The sequence below is a fragment of the Aegilops tauschii genome, chromosome 2, assembly GCF_002575655.3.
Source record: "Aegilops tauschii subsp. strangulata cultivar AL8/78 chromosome 2, Aet v6.0, whole genome shotgun sequence".
Lineage (NCBI taxonomy): Eukaryota > Viridiplantae > Streptophyta > Magnoliopsida > Poales > Poaceae > Aegilops > Aegilops tauschii.
The window spans coordinates 40,986,956-41,014,451 of record NC_053036.3 but is presented as its reverse complement, the minus strand read 5'-3'; the positions used below and the strand labels follow the sequence as shown (position 1 = coordinate 41,014,451).

Below are 27,496 nucleotides of genomic sequence, written 5' to 3'. Positions count from 1 at the left end.
AACTCCTTCATCCAGACTCCTTCATTTGCTGCTTCCGAAGCAGCTATGTACTCCGCTTCACACGTAGATCCCGCCACGACACTTTGCTTAGAACTGCACCAACTGACAGCTCCACCGTTTAATGTAAATACGTATCCGGTTTGCGATTTAGAATCGTCCGGATCAGTGTCAAAGCTTGCATCAACGTAACCACTTACGATGAGCTCTTTGTCACCTCCATAAACGAGAAACATATCCTTAGTCCTTTTCAGGTATTTCAGGATGTTCTTGACCGCTGTCCAGTGATCCACTCCTGGATTACTTTGGTACCTCCCTGCTAAACTTATAGCAAGGCACACATCAGGTCTGGTACACAGCATTGCATACATGATAGAGCCTATGGCTGAAGCATAAGGAACATCTTTCATCTTCTCTCTATCTTCTGCAGTGGTCGGGCATTGAGTCTTACTCAATCTCACACCTTGTAGTACAGGCAAGAACCCTTTCTTTGCTTGATCCATTTTGAACTTCTTCAAAACCTTGTCAAGGTATGTGCTTTGTGAAAGTCCAATTGAGCGTCTTGATCTATCTCTATAGATCTTAATGCCTAATATATATGCAGCTTCACCGAGGTCTTTCATTGAAAAACTCTTATTCAAGTATCCCTTTATGCTATCCAGAAATTCTATATCATTTCCAATCAGCAATATGTCATCCACATATAATATCAGAAATGCTACTGAGCTCCCACTCACTTTCTTGTAAATACAGGCTTCTCCAAAAGTCTGTATAAAACCAAATGTTGTGATCACACTATCAAAGCGTTTATTCCAACTCCGAGAGGCTTGCACCAGTCCATAAATGGATCGCTGGAGCTTGCACACTTTGTTAGCTCCCTTTGGATCGACAAAACCTTCCGGTTGCATCATATACAACTCTTCTTCCAGAAATCCATTCAGGAATGCAGTTTTGACATCCATTTGCCAAATTTCATAATCATAAAATGCGGCAATTGCTAACATGATTCGGACAGACTTAAGCATCGCTACGGGTGAGAAGGTCTCATCGTAGTCAATCCCTTGAACTTGTCGAAAACCTTTCGCAACAAGTCGAGCTTTATAGACAGTAACATTACCATCAGCGTCAGTCTTCTTCTTGAAGATCCATTTATTTTCAATGGCTTGCCGACCATCGGGCAAGTCAACCAAAGTCCATACTTTGTTCTCATACATGGATCCCATCTCGGATTTCATGGCTTCAAGCCATTTTGCGGAATCTGGGCTCACCATCGCTTCTTCATAGTTCGTAGGTTCGTCATGGTCTAGTAACATAACCTCCAGAACAGGATTACCGTACCACTCTGGTGCGGATCTTGATCTAGTTGACCTACGAGGTTCAGTAATAACTTGATCTGAAGTTTCATGATCATTATCATTAACTTCCTCACTAATTGGTGTAGGTGTCGCAGAAACTGATTTCTGTGATGATCTACTTTCCAATAAGGGAGCAGGTACAGTTACCTCATCAAGTTCTACTTTCCTCCCACTCACTTCTTTCGAGAGAAACTCCTTCTCTAGAAAGGATCCATTCTTAGCAACGAATATCTTGCCTTCGGATCTGTGATAGAAGGTGTTCCCAACAGTCTCCTTTGGGTATCCTATGAAGACACATTTCCCCGATTTAGGTTCGAGCTTATCAGGTTGAAGTTTCTTCACATAAGCATCGCAACCCCAAACTTTAAGATACGACAACTTTGGTTTCTTGCCAAACCATAGTTCATAAGGCGTCGTCTCAACGGATTTCGATGGTGTCCTATTTAGAGTGAATGCAGCCGTCTCTAAAGCATAACCCCAAAACGATAGCGGTAAATCAGTAAGAGACATCATAGATTGCACCATATCTAATAAAGTACGATTACGACGTTCGGACACACCATTACGTTGTGGTGTTCCGGGTGGCATGAGTTGCGAAACTATTCCGCATTGTTTCAAATGTAGGCCAAACTCGTAACTCAAATATTCTCCTCCACGATCAGATCGTAGGAATTTTATTTTCTTGTTACGATGATTTTCAACTTCACTCTGAAATTCTTTGAACTTTTCAAATGTTTCAGACTTATGTTTCATTAAGTAGATATACCCATATCTGCTCAAATCATCTGTGAAGGTGAGAAAATAACGATATCCGCTACAAACCTCAATATTCATCGGACCACATACATCTGTATGTATGATTTCCAATAAATTTGTTGCTCTCTCCATAGTTCCGGAGAACGGTGTTTTAGTCATCTTGCCCATGAGGCACGGTTCGCAAGTACCAAGTGATTCATAATCAAGTGATTCCAAAAGTCCATCAGTATGGAGTTTCTTCCTGCGCTTTACACCGATATGACCCAAACGGCAGTGCCACAAATAAGTTGCACTGTCATTATCAACTCTGCATCTTTTGGCTTCGACATTATGAATATGTGTATCACTACTATCGAGATTCATTAAAAATAGACCACTCTTCAAGGGTGCATGACCATAAAAGATATTATTCATATAAATAGAACAACCATTATTCTCTTATTTAAATGAATAACCGTCTCGCATTAAACAAGATCCAGATATAATGTTCATGCTCAACGCTGGCACCAAATAACAATTATTTAGGTCTAAAACTAATCCCGAAGGTAGATGTAGAGGTAGCGTGCCGACGGCGATCACATCGACTTTGGAACCATTTCCCACGCGCATCGTCACCTCGTCCTTAGCCAATCTTCGCTTAATCCATAGCCCCTGTTTCGAGTTGCAAATATTAGCAACAGAACCAGTATCAAATACCCAGGTGCTACTGCGAGTATTAGTAAGGTACACATCAATAACATGTATATCACATATACCTTTGTTAACCTTGCCATCCTTCTTTTCCGCCAAATACTTGGGGCAGTTCCGCTTCCAGTGACCAGTCTGCTTGCAGTAGAAGCACTCAGTTTCAGGCTTAGGTCCAGACTTGGGTTTCTTCTCCTGAACAGCAACTTGCTTGGTGTTCTTCTTGAAGTTCCCCTTCTTCTTCCCTTTGCCCCTTTTCTTGAAACTTGTGGTTTTACTGACCATCAACACTTGATGCTCCTTTTTGATTTCTACCTCCGCTGCCTTTAGCATTGCGAAGAGCTCGGGAATTGTCTTATTCATCCCTTGCATGTTATAGTTCATCACGAAGCTCTTGTAGCTTGGTGGCAATGATTGAAGAATTCTGTCAATGACGCTATCATCCGGAAGATTAACTCCCAGTTGAATCAAGTGATTATTATACCCAGACATTTTGAGTATATGCTCACTGACAGAACTATTCTCTTCCATCTTGCAGCTATAGAACTTATTGGAGACTTCATATCTCTCAATCCGGGCATTTGCTTGAAATATTAACTTCAACTCCTGGAACATCTCATATGCTCCATGACGTTCAAAACGTCGTTGAAGACCCGGTTCTAAGCCGTAAAGCATGGCACACTGAACTATTGAGTAGTCATCAGCTTTGCTGCTAGACGTTCATAACTTCTGGTGTTGCTCTTGCAGGAGGCCTGGCACCTAGCGGTGCTTCCAGGACGTAATTCTTCTGTGCAGCAATGAGGATAATCCTCAAGTTACGGACCCAGTCCGTGTAATTGCTACCATCATCTTTCAACTTTGCTTTCTCAAGGAACGCATTAAAATTCAACGGAACAACAGCACGGGCCATTTATCTACAATTAACATAGACAAGCAAGATACTATCAGGTACTAAGTTCATGATAAATTCAAGTTCAATTAATCATATTACTGAAGAACTCCCACTTAGATAGACATCCCTCTCATCATCTAAGTGATTACGTGATCCAAATCAACTAAACCATGTCCGATCATCACGTGAGATGGAGTAGTTTCAATGGTGAACATCACTATGTTGATCATATCTGTTATATGATTCACGCTCGACCTTTCGGTCTCCGTGTTCCGAGGCCATATCTGCATATGCTAGGCTCGTCAAGTTTAACCTGAGTATTCCGCGTGTGCAACTGTTTTGCACCCGTTGTATTTGAATGTAGAGCCTATCACACCCGATCATCACGTGGTGTCTCGGCACGAAGAACTTTTGCAATGGTGCATACTCAGGGAGAACACTTTTATCTTGAAATTTTAGTGAGAGATCATCTTATAATGCTACCGTCAATCAAAGCAAGATAAGATGCATAAAAGATTAACATCACATGCAATCAATATAAGTGATATGATATGGCCATCATCATCTTGTGCTTGTGATCTCTATCTCCGAAGCACCGTCATGATCACCATCGTCACCGGCTCGACACCTTGATCTCCATCGTAGTATCGTTGTCGTCTCGCCAACTTATTGCTTTTACGACTATCGCTACCGCTTAGTGATAAAGTAAAACAATTACATGGCGATTGCATTTCATACAATAAAGCGACAACCATATGGCTCCTGCCAGTTGCCGATAACTCGGTTACAAAACATGATCATCTCATACAATTAAATATAGCATCATGTCTTGACCATATCACATCACAACATGCCCTGCAAAAACAAGTTAGACGTCCTCTACTTTGTTCTTGCAAGTTTTACGTGGCTGCTACGGGCTTAGCAAGAACCGTTCTTACCTACGCATCAAAACCACAACGATAGTTTGTTAAGTTGGTGCTGTTTTAACCTTCGCAAGGACCGGGCGTAGCCACACTCGGTTCGACTAAAGTGAGAGAGACAGACACCTGCCAGTCACCTTTAAGCAACGAGTGCTTGCAACGGTGAAACCAGTCTCGCGTAAGCGTACGCGTAATGTCGGTCCGGGCCGCTTCATCTCACAATACCGCTGAACCAAAGTATGACATGCTAGTAAGCAGTATGACTTAAATCGCCCACAACTCACTTCTGTTCTACTCGTGCATAGCATCAACGCATAAAACCAGGCTCGGATGCCACTGTTGGGGAACGTAGTAATTTCAAAAAAATTCCTACGCACACGCAAGATCATGGTGATGCATAGCAACGAGAGCGGAGAGTGTTGTCCACGTACCCTCCTAGACCGACAGCGGAAGCGTTATCACAACGCGATTGATGTAGTCGTACGTCTTCACGATCCGACCGATCAAGTACCGAACGCACGGCACCTCCGAGTTCAGCACACGTTCAGCTCGATGACGTCCCTCGAACTCCGATCCAGCCGAGTGTTGAGGGAGAGTTTCGTCAGCACGATGGCGTGGTGATGATGATGATGTTCCACCGACGCAGGGCTTCGCCTAAGCTCCGCAACGGTATTATCGAGGTGTAATATGGTGGAGGGGGGCACCGCACACGGCTAAAATATCGTATATCAAGTGTGTCTAGAGGTGCCCCCCTGCCCCCGTATATAAAGGAGCAAGGGGGAGGCCGGCTGCCTTGGGCGCGCCAAGGAGAGGGGGGGAGTCCTCCTCCTAGTAGGAGTAGGACTCCCCTTTCCTAGTCCAACTAGGAAGAGAGGGGGGGAAGGAAAGAGAGGGAGAGGGAGAGGGAGAGGGAAAGAGGGGCTGTGCCCCCCTCCCCTAGTCCAATTCGTACTCCTCATGGGAGGGGGCGCGCCACCTCCTGGCTGCTGCCCTCTCTCTCCCCTCAAGGCCCACTAAGGCCCAATACTTCCCCGGGGGGTTCCGGTAACCCCTCCGGCACTCCGGTTTTATCCGAAACTTCTCCGGAACACTTCCGGTGTCCGAATATAGTCGTCCAATATATCAATCTTTATGTCTCGACCATTTCGAGACTCCTCGTCATGTCCGTGATCACATCCGGAACTCCGAACAACCTTCGGTACATCAAAACATATAAACTCATAATATAACTGTTATCGTAACTTTAAGCGTGCGGACCCTACGGGTTCGAGAACTATGTAGACATGACCGAGACACCTCTCCGGTCAATAACCAATAGCGGAACCTGGATGCTCATATTGGTTCCCACATATTCTACGAAGATCTTTATCGGTCAGACCGCATAACAACATACGTTGTTCCCTTTGTCATCGGTATGTTACTTGCCCAAGATTCGATCGTCGGTATCTCGATACCTAGTTCAATCTCGTTACCGGCAAGTCTCTTTACTCGTTCTGTAATACATCATCCCGCAACTAACTCATTAGTCACAATGCTTTCAAGGCTTATAGTGATGTGCATTACTGAGTGGGCCCAGAGATACCTCTCCGACAATCGGAGTGACAAATCCTAATCTCGAAATACGCCAACCCAACAAGTACCTTTGGAGACACCTGTAGAGCACCTTTATAATCACCCATTTACGTTGTGACGTTTGGTAGCACACAAAGTGTTCCTCCGGTAAACGGGAGTTGCATAATCTCATAGTCATAGGAACATGTATAAGTCATGAAGAAAGCAATAGCAACATACTAAACGATCGGGTGCTAAGCTAACGGAATGGGTCAAGTCAATCACGTCATTCTCCTAATGAGGTGATCCCGTTAATCAAATGACAACTCATGTCTATGGCTAGGAAACATAACCATCTTTGATTAACGAGCTAGTCAAGTAGAGGCATACTAGTGACACACTGTTTGTCTATGTATTCACACATGTATTATGTTTCCGGTTAATACAATTCTAGCATGAATAATAAACATTTATCATGATATAAGGAAATAAATAATACTTTATTATTGCCTCTAGGGCTTATTTCCTTCAGGTTGAGCCCCATGGCTCTCGCATCTCTGCAGGTTTCGGTTCGTGGTCCGTTGCTAGATTCGGAGCCGACGGAGGTTTGGTGGTATAGGATGGGGACCGGAGGAAACTTTGATCGGCTTGTTCGGTCCGGCATCGGCGACGTCTCTCGACGTTGTTACCCTCGTGGAGGCGATGTCGAGGTCTCTCCTATCCACCTCTGAACCCCTCCCGGACGAAAGTCCAAAATTCAGTCTGGATTGGGCGGCAGCGGTGTCCTTCGCGTCGTACCCTCCATGGAGGCATTGTCTTGGGAAGTTCTTCTGTTCGGCTGAGAGATGTTGTGGGTAACTCCGCGTAGCTCCAGCAGCGGCGACGGTGTGGAGGTTGCCAGGAGGTGCGGCGTTGTTTCTACCGTGTCGATGACGATGAAAATTGGCGGCAAGGTGCAGCTGGATATCGACGACAGATGCGGCTGGATGGACGAGCGCAGGGCGGTGGCGCTGTCTGGCGCCATGGTGACGTCGACGACTGACCTGGCAAGGTCTTTGCGTCGGTACCTGCTCTGAAGATGGTTAGGTGGATGACGGCGGCGGTAGCCTCGATGAGTGCGGCCGGCCGGTGTGTGACCCATTTACAGTATGTAGCTGGGATGGGACATCCGTCATTAGATGTTAGGTTTTGGTACGATGTCTGTTTGGTATTAGGCTCGAACATTCGGCACCTCTACATCAAGGGGATAGGAGTAGCGACACGTGTCGCCAAGATGATGGCTTCAAGCTTACCAATGTAATGCTTTGTAAAGTTTCTGAGAATAATTAATAAAATGACTGCATGCATCGCTCGGATGCAAAGGCCGGGGTAATCCTCCTTCTCTAAAAAAATGCACCGAGAATCTTACCATTAACTGTGAGACCGGGAGAAATGAGTGAACAAACACATTTAAACGACTCTATATACAGTCCATTTACGAAAGAGTTGGAACATCTTATAGCTAGGTAATTTAAAACGGAGGGAGTGGAGCATTGGCGTAAAGCATGTGATGCCTGAACACAAATCCATTCTTGGCATTTTAGATTTTCAGCAGTCGACCGTGGTGTTCTGAATGCCTGCTGTACAACTATGCCATTTCAACGCACAAGCATACTGCTACTGTCTCCATGGTCACATGCTCTTGATGACAAGCTTCCCAATACTCAGTGACCTATGACCGCTCCGCTATTTGAACAGAAACTGTAAGGTGATCACACGCAAGTAAGTTTGGGACACGGACCAGATCAGGCACAAAGTGATACACGTGCCATCGAAGACGAAACTGAAGATTTTCTGAAACTTGGGGTACCCGTCCACACACAGTCCACTTGCTTCTGACCGAACTTGACCATATGAATGCCTTTGTCGCGTGCGTTGGTTCTTTTCGTCGGTCTGCTAATAATGTTCATCGTTCATGATTAATGCCCCGAGAGTCTAACAGATCACGGTGTACCCAGGTGGATATGGGTTTGCAGTTGGAGTATTAAACAGTTCAACTATGTAAAGGATATATTTTTGTACTGCTCTATGCTCTATTAAACTTTTGAAGACAGAACAAAGTACAGTATACTCCCTCCATCCGGAAATACTTGTCAGCTAAATGGATGTATCGAGACGTATTTTAGTTCTAAATACATCCATTTTTATCCATTTATGCGACATGTATTTCCGGACGGAGGAAGTACTTACTACCTCCGTCCTGATTTATTGATCCCCTCTGCATTTTGTGCCAAATTTTGACCAAACATTTAACTGATAAAATGTTAATGCATGTAAGAAAAAATAATATCGTTGAAACTATGTTCAAATACGAATCCACGACATAATTTTTTGGTGGCACGCATTATCATTTTCTTAGATAAATCTATGGTCAAAGTTTGACACAAAACTAGGACGGAGGTAGTAGCATGCAACGCTGGAACACACGAGTTTACTTCATCGATGCCTGCCATACTATCGTGCTACTTGTTCTTGATGGATTATGGATGGGCTTAGGTCCATATAAAACAATAATCCCTAGTTAATCTCTAAGGCCCATGCATGTGTACGGTAAGTGGTGGGAAGTGTGGGAAGTTTAGTCTCATACTGCTACAATAAGAACAGTGAGACCTCTTTATAAGGGCTGCTCTACCACTTGCTATTGGGAGCTTGGGAATAGGAGCTGTACACGCGCGCTCCTCCTCCTCCGTCGCCCGCCTCACTACGCCACGCCTCGCCTCGTCACGACGCGCGCCGCTGGTTGCGGGAATGAGCCAAGCCGAAGCTTATTTTTGCCGCTCAAGAATGGTTAATTGATTGTTAATTAATTAACGCTTACGGAAGGGCCACTGTCCGAGACGTTGGACCGTGAGCTGTTCGCGGACTCGGTCGTGGGCTTGGCCAGGCCCATCTACCTAACGGCCTATATAAGAAGGTGATGGCCAGTGGAGTGAACCCTAACTCAGTTCACTCACTCCCTCTCGTACAACCCTAGCCGTCATCTACTGTTCCTCTCTCTGTACTGCTTCCGGCGATCCCATCCCGACGATCGCGTGCACGGTTGGTCGGGAGAGCAGGTGCCTCCGGAACCCTGTCGTTCGAGATCCTGCCTGGGAGAACGGCAATAAGGTTTTTGGGGAGCGTCTCGACGCGACTGCTCCCGATCCGTCCCCGTCTCCGTCCGCCTCTGCTTCCACTACTTCCCCTGCATCGACCCCATGGCTGACAATGCCGCCGCCAAGAAGAAGGCCTCGGCCGATGCCGAGGCTGCCGCTGCCGCCGCCACGTTGGCCTGGCCAACCGGAGGGTATGACTTTTTCATCCCCTATTTGCTTGTTCATGTGCTAGCCATATATACGTTGTTCATAGATGTTTCGGTTCTATGTATTATACGTGCTCACATGCTTAGGTATCGATATGAGATGCATACCGTATTTGCCATGCTTACTGTTTACTCGTGGATTAGATTAGTTGAAAAGGTGCTAATATTTCCAACAATCCAAAAACCTTATTTTAGGCACTTTTCGACTCATGGCTTCGCCGCTACTCTGAAACCGGAAAAGTTTACTGAAACGCATTTTAAGCGTTGGCAGACGAGGACTACCTTGTGGCTCACAGCAATGAACGTCTTCTAGGTTGGTGGTGTGTCTCCCACGGTAACGATTGCTCCTGAACAGGAGAATGCGTTTAGGAGGCAACCACCATCATTGTGGGAGTCGTTCTTACTGTGATCGGAGACAAGCTAGTCGACGCATATCTCCATATGCGCGTTGCCAAGAATTTGTGGGATGCGCTCGAAGCTAAGTTCGGCGCAACCGATGATGGAAGCGAGTTGTATGTTATGGAGCAGTTCCATGATTACAAAATGGTTGATAACCGTTCTGTATTGGACTAGGCCCATGAGATACAATGCATCGCTAAGGAGCTGGAGCTCCTGAAGTGTGAGTTACCGGACAAGTTTGTCGGGGGTTGCATTATTGCAAAACTCCCTCCTGGATGGAGGAATTTTGCTACTTCTCTCAAGCACTTGAGACGTGAATTCTCTGTTGAGGATGTCATCGGTCATCTAAGTGTTGAGCAAAACTCGAGAGCAAAGGACTCACACGTGAAAGGGGCAAAGGGTTCTTCTAGCGCCAATGTGGTGGAGAAGAACTTCCACAAGTTCAAGGGAAAGAACTTTGTCCAGCAGAATACTAACTTTAAGAAGAAGGGTAAGAAGAAAGATAAGAAGAGAGATGGCTGCTTCACTTGTGGTTCAGAGGAACATTGGGCAACAAGTGCCCAAACAAGTATAAGAAGCCAGGACAGGACACAAAGTCTGTCAATGTCACTTTGAGCAATCATGATGGGGCATCTGGGTATGGTAACCTGTTTACCGTACTTTCAGTTTGTCAGTCCACCGATTGGTGGGTTGACACTGGGGCCAATATTCATGTGTGTGCTGATGTGTCTTTGTTTTCTTCTTACCATATCACACGAGATTGTTCCGTTCTGATGGGGAACGGCTCGCATGCTTCTGTTCATGGTGTTGGCACGGTAGATCTGAAGTTTACTTCGGGAAAGATCATGCAACTGAAGAACGTGCAGCATGTCCCCACTATCAAGAAGAATCTCGTTAGTGGCTCCCTTCTATGTAAAGAAGGGTTTAAGTTAGTATTTGAGTCTAACAAAGTAGTCGTATCTCGGTATGGACTATTTGTTGGAAAAGGATATGATTGTGGTGGTTTGTTCCGCCTTTCCCTGGAGGATTTCTGTAATAAAGTTTTGAACCAAATTCATTCTAATGTGAACGAATGTGAAGTTTGGCATTCACGTCTTTGTCACATAAATTTCGGTTGTATGACGCGGCTAGCTAAGATGAATCTAATCCCGAGTTTCACTTTAGCCAAAGGCTCTAAGTGTCATGCGTGTGTGCAAGCAAAGCAACCTCGTAAGCCTCACAAGCATGCGAAGGAGAGACACCTGGCACCACTAGAGCTCATACATTCAGATCTCTGTGAGATGAATGGTGTGTTGACTAAAGGTGGAAAGAAATACTTCATAACTTTGATTGATGATTCCACTAGATTCTGTTATGTGTATTTGTTAAATACAAAGAATGTGGCTCTACACTACTTTAAAATCTATAAGGCTGAAGTTGAGAACCAACTTGAGAAGAAAATAAAACGAGTCCGGTCTGATCGTGGTGGAGAGTACTTTTCTAGTGAGTTCGATTTATTCTGTGCGGAACATGGTATTATTCATGAGAGGACGCCTCCCTATTCACCCCAGTCAAACGGGGTTGCTGAACGGAAAAACCGTACTCTAACAGATTTGGCTAACGCCATGTTAGATACATCGGGTTTATCCAAGGCATGCTGGGGGGAGGCTGTATTGACATCATGTCATGTCCTGAATAAAGTTCCCGTGAAGGATAATGAGACTACTCCCTATGAGCAATGGGAAAAGAAAAGAACTACACTCTCTTACTTGCGCACTAGGGGCTGTTTGGCGAAAGTCAATGTGCCGATCCCCAAAAAGCGTAAGCTTGGACCAAAGACCGTGGACTGCGTTAATTTGGGCTACGCTAAGAATAGCGTTGGCTATAGATTTCTAGTAGTGAAATCTGAGGTACCTGACCAGAAGGTCGGTACAATCATAGAGTCTAAGGATGCTACATTCTTTGAGGATATTTTCCCCATGAGAGATATGCAAAAGCAGTTCTAGACTGGAATCTGATGAGACTCCTAAACCTGCCATTCCGATGGAATATTATGAACACAAAAGTGATGAAAGTTCATCAGAGAATGACGAGGAAGCTCCTGTCAGGAGCAAGAGACGAAGGACTGCAAAGTCTTTTGGTGATGATTTCCTCGTGTACCTCATGGATGATGACACTCCCAGTTCCATTTCAGAAGCTTATGCATCTCCGGATGCTGACTACTGAAAGGATGCGGTCCGTAGCGAGATGGATTCCATCATGGCTAACGGGACATGGGAGATCACTGATCGTCCTTATGGTTGCCACCCATTGGGATGTAAGTGGGTGTTCAAGAGGAAGCTTAGGCCCGATGGTACTGTTGAGAAGTACAAGGCTAGGCTTGTGGCCAAGGGTTATACCCAAAAGGAAGAAGAGAATTTCTTTGACACTTACTCACCTGTGGCTAGGCTGACAACCATTCGAGTGTTACTCGCTTTGGCTGCCTCGCATGGTCTTCTCCATCAGATGGACGTTAAGACGGCTTTCCTTAACGGAGAGCTAGACGAGGAAATTTACATGCAACAGCCAGATGGCTTTGTAGTAAATGGTCAGGAAAAAAAGGTGTGTAAGCTAGTGAAATCTTTGTATGGTCTGAAACAAGCGCCTAAGCAATGGCATGAGAAGTTTAATACAACTTTGACATCTGCTGGCTTTGCTGTTAACGAAGCTGACAAATGTGTATACTATCGCTATGGTGGGGGCGAAGGAGTTGTACTGTGTCTGTATGTCGATGACATACTGATATTCGGGACCCACCTCAAAGTAATTGAGGAGGTCAAGGCCTTTCCATCTCATAATTTTGAGATGAAAGACCTGGGTGTGACTGATGTTATCTTGAACATCAAGCTACTGAGAAATACTGAGGGTGGAATTACACTTTTGCAATCCCACTATGTTGAGAAGATTTTGAGCCGTTTTGGATATTCGGACTGCAAACCTTCTGCAACACCATATGATCCTAGCGTGCGGATTCGAAAGTTCGAAGGCACGGTTGTAGATCAATTGAGATATTCTCAAGTGGTTGGTTCACTCATGTACCTAGCTTGTGCTACTCGCCCTGACATCTCGTTTGTTGTGTGCAAACTGAGCCGGTTTGTTTCCAAACCGGGAGATGTGCATTGGCATGCTGTTGAGCGAGTGATGCGCTATTTGCAAGGTACTGTGAACTACGGGATTCACTATTCTGGGTACCCGACGTTACTTGAGGGGTATAGTGATTCTAACTAGATATCTGATGCTGATGAGATGAAAGCCACAAGTGGATATGTCTTCACACTTGGTGGTGGTGTTGTTTCCTGGAAGACTTGCAAGCAGACGATCTTAACCAGATCGACTATGGAAGCATAACTCACAGCATTAGACACATCATGCGTTGAAGCAGAATGGCTACGAGAGCTTTTGATGGATTTGCCGGTGGTTGATAAACCAGTCCCGCATGTCCTTATGAACTGTGACAATCAAACAGTGATTGCCAAGGCTAAGAGTTCAAAGGACAACTTGAAATCCACAAAGCACATAAGAAGAAGATTAAAATCTGTCAGAAAAACAAGAAACTCCGGAGTAATAGCGTTGGATTATATCCAGACGGCTAAGAATCTGGCAGACCCTTTTACGAAAGGACTATCACGGATTGTGATAGAAAATGCATCGAGGGAGATGGGTATGAGACCCACGTAAGTTGCCATGGGGGTATCCCGACCTATGTGATCGGATATCCCGTGAATTAGGACCTGGAAAAACAATCCAGCGGTCAACTGAGGAGAGTATCCTTAATTAACCCACTCCATTGGAGATGCAATAATACTCTCAATTCTGTAAGGCAGGCTGACTTTTGTCTTAATGTGTTCCAAAGCTTAGGTAAGCAAGATGCTAACCTACAGAGCATTCTTTGGAGGAACACACCTATGTGAGCCCGATTGCTGGTCACAGTCTATGAGATTGTGTGATCTTTAGGAAGCTCATGAGAAGGTACGGAGTATGACTAATAAGCTCCACCCATGGGGTTTAGCCTTCGGCAGCCACGTATCAGCTGACAATAGGCGAAACTTCTACACGGCAAACTGACAATTCAAGGCATAGTCTATTGTTCAGTTGTGAAGAAGTCTAATCTTATTGCTCTAGGTGGAAGTTCAACTTAATAGTCACCACGGAAAATTCTGATAATCAAACATTGTTTGGAACAGTTGACAAACTTATGTGCCTCGAGATCTGGTGGGGGATTGATGGATTATGGATGGGCTTAGGCCCATATAAGACAATAATCCCTCGTTAATCTCTAAGGCCCATGCATGTGTACGGCAAGTGGTGGGAAGTGTGGGAAATTTAGTCCCATACTGCTACAGTAAGAAGAGTGATACCTCTTTATAAGGGCTGCTCTACCACTTGTCATTGGGAGCTTGGGAATAGGAGTTGTACACGCGCGCTCCTCCTCCTCCGCCGCCCGTCTCACCTCGCCTCGCCTTGTCACGATGCGCGTGCGCGCCGCGGGTTGCGGGAATGAGCCGAGCCGAAGCTTATTTTTGCCGCTCAGGAATGGTTAATTAATTGTTAATTAATTAACGAGTCGCTTACGGAAGCGCCACTGTCCGAGACGTTGGACCGTGGACTGTTCGCGGACACGGTCGTGGGCTTGGCCCAGGCCCATCTACCTGACGGCCTATATAAGAAGGCGGTGGCCAGTGAAGTGAACCCTAACTCTGTTCACTCACTCCCTCTCGTACAACCCTAGCCGTCATCTATTGTTCCTCTTTTTGTGCTGCTTCCGGCGATCCCATCCCGACGACCGCGTGCACGGTTGCTCGGGAGAGCAGGTGCCTCCGGAACCCTGTCGTTCGAGATCCTTCCCGGGAGAACGGCAATAAGGTTTTCGGGGAGCCTCTCAACGCGACTGCTCCCGATCCGTTCCCGTCTCCGTCTGCCTCTACTTCCACTACTTCCCCTGCATCGACCCCATGGCTGACGACGCTGCCGCCAAGAAGAAGGCCTCGGCCGATGCCGAGGCTGCCGCTGCCGCCGCCGCGTTGGTTTGGCCAACCGGAGGGTATGACTTGTTCATCCCCTATTTTCTTGTTCATGTGCTAGCCGTATATATGTTGTTCATAGATGTTTCGGTTCTATGTACTGTACGTGCTCACATGTTTAGGTATCGATATGAGATGCATACCGTATTTGCCATGCTTACTGTTTACTCGTGGATTAGATTAGTCAAAAAAGTGCTAATATTTCCAACAGTTCTAGCTAGGTCGGCAGAATTCCATTTCGAGATTTCAATGTTCCAGACGTTGAATTCGGATAACGCATATCCATCAGGTACAGGCAGGCATCATGCATGCTCATACAGCAAGCATGCTCGCACACATGATACATGATACATGGTCCCTTCATCACTCTGAATTATTAGTGCCCCATGCCACGAGCACATACATACACACACGCTTACGTCTTACCACTAGGGTGCCACTGATCACTAGCTCCATCTTACTTGGCGTTGACGAACCTGCAGTCCTTCCTGACCTCCCCCTGCCCGCCGGTGAGCGGCCCGTTCTCCGACATCCTCACCAGCGCCGCCGCGAACGTCTCACCAAAGTACCCGTTGTCAGCCGCCATCCTCCTCACGAACGGCGCGGTGCGGGGGTCGGAGGCGAGCCGCTGGTCCACGAGCAGGAGCCCCCGACCCTTGAGCAGGTTCTTGTGGTACATGTTGTCGAGCACCATGGGCGTGGCGCGGTCGTTACGCGCGTACGCCACGTCGCGGGTGTCCTCCCTCGCGTCCGCCGTCGGGCACCGGCCCCGCAGGTACGCGCCGTACGCCGGCTCCATGCCAGCGTCCACGGCCGGGTACAGCCTCGCCACCAGGTTGCTGCAGTGGACGCGGCCCACCGAGTGCGCGCCCAGCAGCGCCACCACGGCCTCGGCGCCCAGCCCCATGGCCGCGAACCGGGACAGCACCGCCGACACCGTGTCGTTGTGGTTCGGGATGTACCGCTCCACCTCGCCGTACTGGCTCTCCGTGGCGTCCCGCCGCCCCGTCCGCATCGGGATCGCCGCCGGCCCGCCCAGCATGGCCGCGCCGTCCCGGGCGGCGAGCGCGAGGATGTCCGCGCAGGAGACGGTGCCCGGGCACTCGCGCTCCAGGGCCGACTTGATGGCGCCCACGTACTTGAAGTTGCGCATGCCGAAGCTCCTCGGGGAGGCCTGCTCGGAGACGAGGCCCGTGGCGGCGTCGGTCTCCAGGAGCAGCGACGCGTCGCAGGACTTGACGGTGCAGTCGTGGAAGAGGGCCCGGAGCCACGACACGGCCGTGTTGCCGTGCTCCTCGTACAGCCTCCTCACCTGCTCCTTCACGATCTCCTCCGCTCTCGGGCAGCTCTCGGAGTAGTAGTTCAGCCTCAGACCACCGCCACCATCACCACTCGCAGCAGCGGTGGCAGCATTCCCTGCCATGGCAGCAGATTAAGCAAATCGTGTTGAAGTTCTACTGCTCGAGAAGTACTTGTAGATATCCATGATCGATGCATTTCAGACGGAAACTAAGGAAGGAAATTTGCAGTTAGTAACTTACGAGCAGTGAAGCAGCACAAGAGGAGCAGTGCATATGCCACCGGGACTAGGCTTGAGCTGAGACCCATCTTCAGTTCACTCCGCATTACAAATATCCAAGGGGAGTGGAAGGTGCTCGAACCACTCTCATCTCATCTGGTTCTTATAGCCTAGGCGCCAAGTGGGAGGGAAGTGGGGTTGAGTGAGTGGTTGACTGAAAGTGACACCATTGGAGATGGCCTCAAGTACTCCATCCATGAAAGTGCAGTTACTTCCTGGCTGACCAACACATGCAAAGTGTCATGTAAGTGTCATCAGGTTTTCGCCCCATGGCGGATGGTCCGTTCCAGGATCATCCTGCGGTGGGTTTCCTGATGATGCGCCAACCCGCTCTCCCCTTTCAGTCTCATTTTGCTTGCGGTTAGTCCTATCTTTCGGTCTAGTTATCTTTAGCAAGTGGATGCTTCGATACATAACCTGAAAAACAGACTGATGTATTTCCGTTGATTGCAAAATTAATGGAAAGGGGTTGTGAGCCCGGTTGGAAAAAAAAACACATGCAAAGGTGCGTGCAAGTGCAGTGGTAACAGAAACACAGGTCATAAACTTGGTTGAATGCGATTAAACCAACTTTCTGTAAGAGGGGCCTTACTTGTCAGTTGCTGAAAGAAGAACAGCGACCAGTTCTATGCCGTCCCTACCACCGGCCGGAAAGGCGGGCATGCATTTTCTGAATTTGACATGCACCACCACCTAACTCCATTTTCAGTCAAAGATCTGCAGTGTATATGTGGTTGAATGAAACCGCCGAAATGAATGCATCCATCGGTTACCTGACTTGGTTTCTTCCACCTCAATTTACACCCAGCAACTTCGACCGAATATGGCACCAAACATAAACTCCACAGCACATACCCACATTAAAAACCTCTGGGAACTGGCTACCCGGAACAAGCAAGGTGGTATGGGTGGAACTAATGGATAACTAAAATCCTTTGTTTCAGCGTCGCGTGGCTATCTTAAACGTCTGAAACTCGGACAGCAATGCATTGGCCTCAATCAGGCTTGATGCTGCAAGTTTCCAGGTAGTGCTCCGCTATTGCAAATCAGTGTTTTATTTGCACCACCACCTTACACTATTTCACTCAAAAGATCTGCAAGTGCATACATACATCAGTTACACGGCTTGGGCCTTGGGCCTCGATTTACACCGTGTCGGTTCAAAATGTTCACTCTGTATAAAAAATAATATCCGGGGAGTGTTAAATTGTGTTCTTGCGCTATTAGAAAAATGTTATCCATTTAAAAAAATTGTTGTAAAATTTCATAAATTCATGATATTATTAAGAAATGTTCTTTCAATGTTAAAAAAATTATTCAGACCATAAAAAACAAATGTTCACATGTTTCAGAAATATGTTCTTAACTTTAGAAAAGTGTTTCGTACAATTCATAAAGAGGTTCGTGACAGTTAACTAAATACCATACATTTCACAAACATGTCCATGATATTCTATGAAAATGTAGAATTTTATGCGTGATTTGAAAAAAGTACAGCCAAAAAATGTTCATAAAAATAAAATAATGTTTTAACACATGAAAAATGTTTTTATCATTATAAAAAATAATCATGGCATTAAAAAAAGTTCAATGTGCGTTACGAAATGTTCATCTTGTAATAAAAAAATATTCAATGCCTATTTGAAATAAGGTAAAAGGGGAAACTGGAGAAAGAAATAAAATAGATAAAATAATGATAAAGAGAAACACAGAAAATAAAAACATAAAAAACCACGACACCTTCCAAAAACCGGGCGAAAGGCTACTAAAATCAATTCCCACCATGTGTAGCTACTGGTTCGGCCCATTTCGTGTGTGTGTGTGTGTGTGTGTGCGTGTGTTGTTCACTGGGATTCGATAGAGACGCTTGTGGTTTTGCTCGGTTGTTGTACTGGTTTTGGCTTGGTTTGTTGTAGGCCTTTACCCCTTTTTTTATTTCTCTTTGGTTTTCTTTGTTTTTCTCTTTTTTGTTTTCTTGTTTCACTGGTTTTCTTCATTTCTTGCTCTGTTGTCACTTTCTTTTTCAACAGTTTTGTTTTTTCTTTATCGGTTTTCATTGGGTTTTTCCTTTTTTTTTTTAAATTCGGTTTTATTTTGTTTTTTGTAGGTTTTTATTGGTTTTCTTTTTAAAACACATGCAAAAAAGTAAGTACACAATATAAATTTTGGATGTACACGTGAAACATTTCTTTTTAAAACACACGTCTTTGTTGCAATAGTGACGATGAGACAGGGCCGCTAGATGTAGCCAGATCTAACGGCCGCCGAGGCGGACGCGGAGCACGTCCCATAGATTAATGTACAATATGCTTTTTGTTGTTGCCAGAAGGTAAAAATGTATGGTTTTCTTGTAGATTAACCTGTCCAGTGTTGGAAGCAGAGTAGCAACTCCCATATTCAGACTAACTCGTAGAAAATACAGAAAACAACTTGAATGCTAGGAACAGCTTTCAACTTCAGAGCTATCAACAATCATAAAAAAGATTCAAACTGACTATCCCCAGGAAAAGCAGGGTTATATCTAAAACTGCATCTTTGTTGATCAGGATTTAAGTATCTCTAGAGACCGATGGACAGACCTCGATTACCCAATGTACGCACTAAACACCACAGTACAGTAGAATCTATCATTTGTTTTTCAAGAAAGAGATAGTGGAATGCCGTTTACAGAAATATTTCAGTTCAGCAAACTGAACTGCAACTATACGCTGGGCCTTGAGAGCTTAACTGATATCGCTGCCCGGCACCCGAGGCGCAGAGCATCCATAACCAAACCGCAGAGACCAGCAGCTCCGCCGCAGATCCCACGACGGAAGTGACCCAGGAACCCTCTGCTGCCAGTTAACATTTCCTCCCCTGCAGCCCCGGTAAATGTAAATGCCTCCCACAGCTTCAGTGGCGTGTCTGCGTGGAGAACTTTAGAACTCCTATCCGGTCACAGAAATGCTCTGTTCGTTTGCCATGATGTAAGTGGAGATTTAAATTAAATTTTCGAAAACTGAAGCCACCACCCAATGCATCATACACGCTTCAAACCTTTCAAATTTTGCATCGCAAAAGAAAAGAAAAAAGGTTCCAAATTTTGAATCGCGCCTTCTTCAGATAGATAGAGAATCGCGCGAGTCTTGGGCTCAGATAGAGAATCTCTGCTGTATACGATGGGCCTTCAGCGACCGGCCGGCCGGCAGCGTGAGAAAGGAAAAGCCTGCTAGATGCTGAACCGACGTGAGAGAAACCGGGCGTCTGAGAAGGACTGAGAGAACGTTTTAGTCCCACCTCGGCTAGGCAGCAGGGGCGCGGTGCAGAGCGCGGCTATAAGATGGAGGGAAGCGCCCACGTTGTAAGGCATCTTTGCGCTTGGGGCAATGACGCAGCTAGTGAGGTAATACCGAGGCGCGTCAATTGCTGGTTGAAAACTATTTCCAAACCCCCTCTTTGGCCCTCCTTTTGTGGAGGGCCACTGAGAATTTCTGAAAGGGCTCTCTCTTCTTTGGGATTGGGTAAAGCCCTATAATACCTTAAATTCAAATCTTTCTGGCTATGAAATTTTAAACTTTGGGTGTTCATTTGCTCTTTTTCAAAATGAGGTAACACAAAACTAGAGCAAAGTAGTGCTACCTGTGGTGATAAATTTGATACGCCGTTTTTCAAAATTAAAATTATACTCGGCCAGAATTCGGCCAAACGACACATAATTGGGTGAAATTTAGACGTTCCATTGACTTTTGTACATATTTAAAACAAAGAAAACGAACTACTACTTTTGTACATATTTAAAACAAAGAAAACGACTACTACTTTTGTACATATTTAAAACAAAGAAAACGACTACTACTTTTGTACATATTTAAAACAAAGAAAACGACTACTACTACGTCGCCTTGGGCCTACATGCCGAAGAGCTTGCAGAAGGCGCCGCCGTCATCATCGTCCTCCTCCTTCATGTCGCCGCCATCCTTACTACTCCCCTGCCCTGGGTCGCCTTGGCGGACGGGTTTGGTTGACGGCGGTGCCTCGCCGTCGCTGTCCTCAAGGACGACGACACCGCCCTCGTCGCGACCGTGGCGCCGGGCGGCAATCTCCTCGAGGGTGCGACGCTGGCGCTCCAGCTCCAGCTAGACGTAGTCGTCGCGCGCCCATTTGAGGGCGGCCTCCTCATCGGCGGCCATGTCATCGTACTCCTTGACGGCGACGACCCCTGGCTCGGCCTTCACGGCGACGAGCCCCGGCTCGGGCTTCGGCTTGATGAGGGGGGAAGGGGAGGAGAGGGGCCACCGCGGGTGCGCCGCCCGAGCGGCGTCTCCACGGGCTTGGCTTTGACCGGGGCGAGCGCCGGCGACCCGGAGGAGCAGGAGCAGGAGGAGGGGGAGGAAGAGCCTCCCGCCATGCGCCTCGATAGCCAAGAAGAGCCGCCGCTCCGGCTAGGGACGGGGGCCGGGGCCGCCGGGTACTCGAGCGGCGGCTCGTTGCCGCCCTTGAGGTGCTCGAGGACGGTGTGGAGCGTGCGGCCGGGGACGCCCCACCACAGGCGGCGCCGTCAGTTGTAGCGGCCCCTCATCGGCGGGTTGTTGGTGGGGGCGAGTTGTTTCTCGTGGCGGCGCCGGAAGTACGCCGTCCACCAGGCGTGGTTTCTGGCGGCGTACTCCGGTAGGGACGCCCGAACGCACGCGATCTCGGCGTCGCAGCGGTCGGCGTCGGTCGGTGGCGGGGGGACGGGGACGCCTCTGGCGTTGAGCTTCCACGAGCACGGCACGCGCATGTCAAGCGGCGCCGGGTAGTTTGCCTCGTGGAGGAGGTACGCCTCCCACTCGTGAAGGTGGCGGCCGCTGAAGCTGTTGGCCGCCGCTCCGTCGCGGGGAATTGGTGGGCCATCGGTGGTGGCTGCAGACGGGAAGAGAGATGGGGCGTCGACGGCGAGAGAGGGAGAGAGATGCAGCGAGGGAGTGTGCGGCAGAGCAGTACTTATAGTGCCGTGCGGGAGGCGAGCGGGCGGCAGCCTTGTGAACGCGTGACAACGCGCCTTCACTGTGTCGCCCATGAGGAATCAATGGTAGGCTAACCGACGGCAGCTTTGGCATTGATTCCCCGCGGAAAACCGAGGCGATGGGGACGACAAGCACACCTGGTCGCTGACTCGGCGGGCCCGCCAGACTTTCATGCCAAAACTGTTTCCCTCCGCGCCCCCAGCGTGCCAGGTTCGGCCTGGGTCCGTCGACACCAAATTCGGCCTAACCGGCAAAAATTGAGCTTCTGGGGCGCGTCTAGGCCGATTTTTCGACGCCGGCAATAAAAAAAGGCGTTGGGGGGTTTGTTGGAGGCGCGGCTGGAGATGCTCTAATTACGTAAGTACCTTATTTCACTCGCAACAAATACAACGGTACACAGACAAATTGAGAGTTCGTGATCGTCCATTTCACTATACATTGTGGAGGCCTGTTCTCTTCTATTCCATCGACAGAAGAGATCATGATGGTAAAATACCTTATTACGCCACTCTCACAACAAATACAGGGTTGATGAATTCTCGTGTCTACACAACTGACTCACATATACAACGGCACAACTCAATATTCACACAGACGGCACCACGACGCATCACGTATGTACAGGATGAACAAAGAATGCACAGAGTACCAACCATGCCGCCGACACACCATCATCTCTCAGACCAAACCATACCAAATCAGACAAACTCAAAGCGCATGAGGAGCTTGACGTTGGGGAACTTGTTCCCCTTGCGGTCGAAGAGCGCCACCGCGCGGATCCCGGGCTGAAGCTCCGACACCGGCAGCACCGTCTGCCCCGCAAAATCGTCCTTCTCCGACATGTCGTACTCATGCGCCTCCACCCGCAGCAGCGCCAGCTCTGGCACCGTCAGATCGAAGGAGAACTCCTCCCCCCACACCGGCACCCAGTTGTCCTCCACCGCCTTTGTCTTCTTCATCACCGAGTCCGCCGGAACGCCGGCGATCCCGACCTGTTTCAGCCAACGGATACATACATACAGGGTTCACTTTTGATGATGTTTCAGAGAAATGGATACTGTTTTAAGTTCTTGTTATTGAACTCATTCAGCTTTCTAATTGCAGGTCATAGTTGTAAGCATCTGTCAGCACTCAATTTGATGTTTCAGAGATATGATCTTTGGGTTCTTGCTACTGATTTCATCGAGCTTTTGCCTAGCGGTTAATAGTGTAAGCTATTGATGTGCCAAATTAGTTTTCATTCATACCCGTGCATAGAAATCTGGAGGAGAATACTGGTCAAAGTGTGTCTGCTTGAAGTCCATCCGCCAACCATCGCCCATGTACACTTTTACCTGAATGAAAAGCAGCAGTTCATCTGACTCTAATTTCGAGTGGCACAAACAAAACTGAACACATGTCTAAAGAAAGCCATACCTTCAAGGTCTTCTTAACAGGTTGAGGCTTTTTTGGATCAAAAACTTCTGGTTCGGACTGCATCAAGAAATCTGGTTTCTTCACGTAGCCACAGCCACCATTTGCTTTATAAAACCCATGCATTAACCAAAGGGCTCTTCCATACCCCTGCAAGGAATATCATGCAGTTATAACATGCCAGTACGAAAGGGACGGCATATGACCAATAAACATTAACTTCTTGCCCGAATTTAGGCAAGTGTATGTCCGAATTGATGACACATTGTGATCTGCCAAACCTAAAGCATTCCCATGTTAAATATTGCACACACATAGAGCATCAGAACCTATCTACTCCGTAGTACCTAGTCACAGCAAGTCAATAATGCATGTTATCAACTCCTTGATTTTTTTAGTTAGGGCTTGGGTTTGTACAGGAGACCAGGAACTGCTGCAAAATGTGCTGATCATCAGCCCTAGAACCTATCTAGTAACTATCACAGTAAGTCGGTAATGCACGTTATCAGCTCCTTGATTTCTTTAGTAGGGCTTGTCCAGGAACTGCTGCAAAATGTGCTGATCATCAGCCCCTGCTAGGCGGGTTATCTCGATTTTACATATGGCACAGATTGCATCCCACTTGAGTTCATATAAGAAGATAAGGGTTATTCCCCATTGACCTAGTATAACTATAATCATCTATATATTTCCGCCATTTGATATGGGATGTGATTGCAACTCCCACTGGATTTACTTAATTGGATATTCAGAGCATAAAGAAAGACCATTGCCCTGGGATAGATTACTCAGACACAGAAATGCACCTGCATATTGAAGGCCACCATCTGAGCACCGTGCACCCAACCAATAAATGGATTATAGTTGGATGAAGTAACCCGAGTGCCCTTTGGGTATATCCTCAGAAGATTCCTCTGTGTAAACCTTGTTAGCGAAATTATTGAAGACTTCAGTAAGATTAAAAAAAAGAGGATTTCTGACTATTAAAGATGGAAATAAATGATAAGAGCTATTTCATTTAGATATATACCTCACTATTTCGGTGCCATGATTAACTACAGCTTTGGCAAGTTGTTGCTCGCTCAAACTGAGCCGCCTAACTTTGTTTGGGTCACACTTCAAGGCATCAGACGTAGTACCCCCCTTTGGCTTTCCTGCTCTTATAGTAATAAGGTGTTTATACTGTGGAGCTAGATGCTGTTGCATTTTCTGTTCGTCCTCATCGTCATCGTCCTCGTCGTCATCTCTACGGTGCTCTGAGGCATCCTCCTCCTGTTGACAGAGCAAAGGCAATTGCGTAGGTAAAATCTTGCTGAATGCGAGGACAAAAGAGAGCAGAAAATTGACAACTCCAAGCACGTACTTTAGCAGACTGGATTTCAGTCTTGAAATCTGGGACTTCTGTTCCCCAAGCCGCATCATCGTCAGTCCCTTTGCCAGGATTCTGCTCCGCATCACCATCTTTCACGGCACCACCATCCTTGGCTTCAAGGTACTCCTTTGGGGGCTTTGTTGATAGTAGCACACGACCCTTGAGGAACTCAGGTGAAGGGAGTTCTTTGGGATGTTCTTCTTGAGGGTAGTACAGTATGTCGCCAAACACTTCAAGGACCATCTATGAAGTTTTTGAGAAGTGCCTGTTAGAGAAGTGCAAATCTCCCGGACGGAGATAACAGCAATTTCAGAAGCAAGTACAGCTACCTTGGCAACTTTGTCCTGCAGCTCGGGTGTAAGGTGGTCTTCCAGTGTGATGATAACCGGGTAGGGAGACGCGACGAAAGCGTACTCTTTGATGGATTTCAAGCATTTCAGCAGCGAAACCGGGGTGGTCAATGTCCTGTTCAGAATTGGCAAGACAGCAGCACACGGTGTAAGATTCAGCCCCCTTGTTTTATCGGCAGCGTGAGCGAGTCACCTAAGAATATACACCTATGAAATGTTCGTTTTCTGCAAACTGAACTTTTGATTTCCTGTAAAACTAAAAACTGAACGCTGCACTCTGCATCCTTGTTCCATTCGAGCAATGGAGCAGGGGAGCTTTCTGTTTGTCTAAAAATATACACCTACGAAATCGAGGTGCATAGACAAGGTGGATACTTGCTTGGAACTGTCCTCATCGATTGCATCGAAGAGGAAAGACTCCAAGCTAGTGGAGGTCGGATCGATGTGGGGAATACAGCATCCTAATAGCATGTCTTATGTTATGTACTCGTAGCAAACCTGCCATGGAGGATGCTGATGTCGTCCTTGGCGGAGTTGGGCCACATGTCGAGCTCGATGACCCGGACGCCGCGCTGCAGGGCCTTGATGATGGGGACGTCGCTGCAGTCGCTGCTGAGCTGGTTGCCGGTGAGGTACGAGTTGTGTCCCGTGTAGACGTAGTAGTGGGAGATGGGCTGGGACATGTCGTGGTGGACCTGCGGGCGGCGGAGGGGCGGGTTGAGGTCGGCGGAGAAGAGGAAGCGGTGGAAGTCGTCGAGGCCGAGCAGCTGGCCGCGGCCGAGGCGCGGGAGGCGCGGGCCGGCGCGCTGCTGGTGGCCCTGCAGGCGGATCTGGTCCAGCAGGCGGTCCGCCTCGCCCTCGGCGTCGGCGTCGGCGGCGTCGGGGTCGCCGCCCGTGGACTCGAGGTAGCGGCGCAGGCCGTCGGCGCCCATGGTGGCGGCCCCGCCCGAGTGCTCGGCGAAGAGCGCCCGCACGTCGTCCGGCGGCGGCGCGTCCGTCCAGCGGAACCGGCGCTTGAAGATGAGGCAGCACTTGTAGGTGCCCATGGCTCCGGCGGTCTCGGCAGCGAGGGTTGGGTTGGTTTGCTGCTGGGTGGCTTTGCTTGCTTGGGTCGTCGGCGATGTATCCGTAGGGGAGACTGGTATGGAGAGAAACAGGGGAGGGAGGGAGAGGGGAAGGCGAAAGGGACGGAGGGAGGGAGACGAATGGGGAGAGTGGGGGTTAAAACTAACTGTCGGCACACAAATGGCACTCATTAAGATATGGCCCATCAATTAACTCAACTGCACTCCATCTACTAGATCAATTTTTCCCAAAAAAAGATCAGTTTTTCTCAAAAAATAATAATCTATTAGATCAATTTTCCAAATTTGTCTAAACAAAACCTTCACTTTTTCAAATAAAACGTTATCCATATACTCCCTTCAATTCATATTAATTGTCCAGTATCTTTTTTTATATTTTTTGAAAAATATATACTAACAGTACAAATACACGCACTAAAAAACACAGGCGTACATCCGCGAAGTGAGCGCGCTCGGATGGTTAGTTTCTTTGTGATGGAACCGACCCATTAGAGATAAGTCCTAGACTTAGCGTTGATGGTCGCATTTTTCTTTATTTATTTCGGGTATTTTGGCGATGTGCGTTTAGTGTGAGCAGAAGTTGCTATCGACTATGAATAGTCTGTGATGACTTCGTCGATCTCAACATGTTGAGTTGGCTCAGTATCTTGTAAGTGGTCACAGAAATAGGATGTGTGCGCTGTTGGACATATGCCCTAGAGGCAATAATAAATGGTTATTATTATATTTCTTTGTTCATGATAATTGTCTATTGTTCATGCTATAATTGTGTTATCCGGAAATCGTAATACATGTGTGAATACATAGACCACAACGTGTCCCTAGTAAGCCTCTAGTTGACTAGCTCGTTGATCAACAGATAGTCATGGTTTCCTGACTATGGACATTGGATGTCATTGATAACGGGATCACATCATTAGGAGAATGATGTGATGGACAAGACCCAATCCTAAGCATAACATAAAAGATCGTGTAGTTTCGTTTGCTAGAGCTTTTACAATGTCAAGTATCTTTTCCTTAGACCATGAGATCGTGCAACTCCCGGATACCGTAGGAGTGCTTTGGGTGCACCAAACTTCACAACGTAACTGGGTGACTATAAAGGTACACTACGGGTATCTCTGAAAGTGTCTGTTGGGTTGGCACGGATCGAGACTGGGATTTGTCACTCCGTGTGACGGAGAGGTATCTCTGGGCCCACTCGGTAATGCATCATCATAATGAGCTCAATGTGACTAAGGCGTTAGTCATGGGATCATGCATTGCGGTACGAGTAAAGAGACTTGCCGGTAACGAGATTGAACAAGGTATTGGGATACCGACGATCGAATCTCGGGCAAGTAACATACCGATTGACAAAGGGAGTTGTATACGGGATTGACTGAATCCTCGACATCGTGGTTCATCCGATGAGATCATCATGGAACATGTGGGAGCCAACATGGGTATCCAGATCCCGCTGTTGGTTATTGACCGGGGAGGCGTCTCGGTCATGTCTGCATGTCTCCCGAACCCGTAGGGTCTACACACTTGAGGTTCGGTGACGCTAGGGTTGTAGAGATATGTGTATGCGAAAACCCGAAAGTTGTTCGGAGTCCCGGATGAGATCCCGGACGTCACGAGGAGTTCCGGAATGGTCCGTAGGTGAAGAATTATATATAAGAAGTCAAGTTTCGGCCACCGGGAAAGTTTCGGGGGTTATCGGTATTGTACCGGGACCACCGGAAGGGTCCCGGGGGTCCACCGGGTGGGGCCACCTATCCCGGAGGGCCCCATGGG

The 27,496-nt window shown here is 47.4% G+C and overlaps 2 protein-coding genes and 1 non-coding gene across 3 annotated transcripts; 1 reads left to right on the top strand and 2 right to left on the bottom strand.

Annotated features, from left to right (window-relative positions):
• Nucleotides 1-15,169: 15,169 nt before the first annotated feature.
• Nucleotides 15,170-16,649, bottom strand: LOC109771033 (peroxidase 21). Its single transcript, XM_020329749.4, has 2 exons — nucleotides 16,475-16,649; nucleotides 15,170-16,349 (listed from the first exon to the last, which is right to left on the bottom strand). The coding sequence occupies exons 1-2, from the start codon at nucleotides 16,557-16,559 to the stop codon at nucleotides 15,391-15,393; spliced, it is 1,044 nt and encodes a 347-aa protein (XP_020185338.1). The 5' UTR covers nucleotides 16,560-16,649; the 3' UTR covers nucleotides 15,170-15,390.
• Nucleotides 16,650-19,859: 3,210 nt separating this feature from the next.
• LOC120975203 (U4 spliceosomal RNA) lies at nucleotides 19,860-20,020 on the top strand. Its single transcript, XR_005771025.1, has one exon. It is a non-coding gene; the product is annotated as a U4 spliceosomal RNA (small nuclear RNA).
• Nucleotides 20,021-21,979: 1,959 nt separating this feature from the next.
• Nucleotides 21,980-25,847, bottom strand: LOC109771034 (phosphoinositide phospholipase C 2). The gene is made up of 8 exons (XM_020329750.4): nucleotides 25,131-25,847; nucleotides 24,612-24,747; nucleotides 24,274-24,525; nucleotides 23,941-24,182; nucleotides 23,717-23,834; nucleotides 22,914-23,060; nucleotides 22,745-22,831; nucleotides 21,980-22,489 (listed from the first exon to the last, which is right to left on the bottom strand). The coding sequence occupies exons 1-8, from the start codon at nucleotides 25,676-25,678 to the stop codon at nucleotides 22,196-22,198; spliced, it is 1,824 nt and encodes a 607-aa protein (XP_020185339.1). The 5' UTR covers nucleotides 25,679-25,847; the 3' UTR covers nucleotides 21,980-22,195.
• Nucleotides 25,848-27,496: the final 1,649 nt, after the last annotated feature.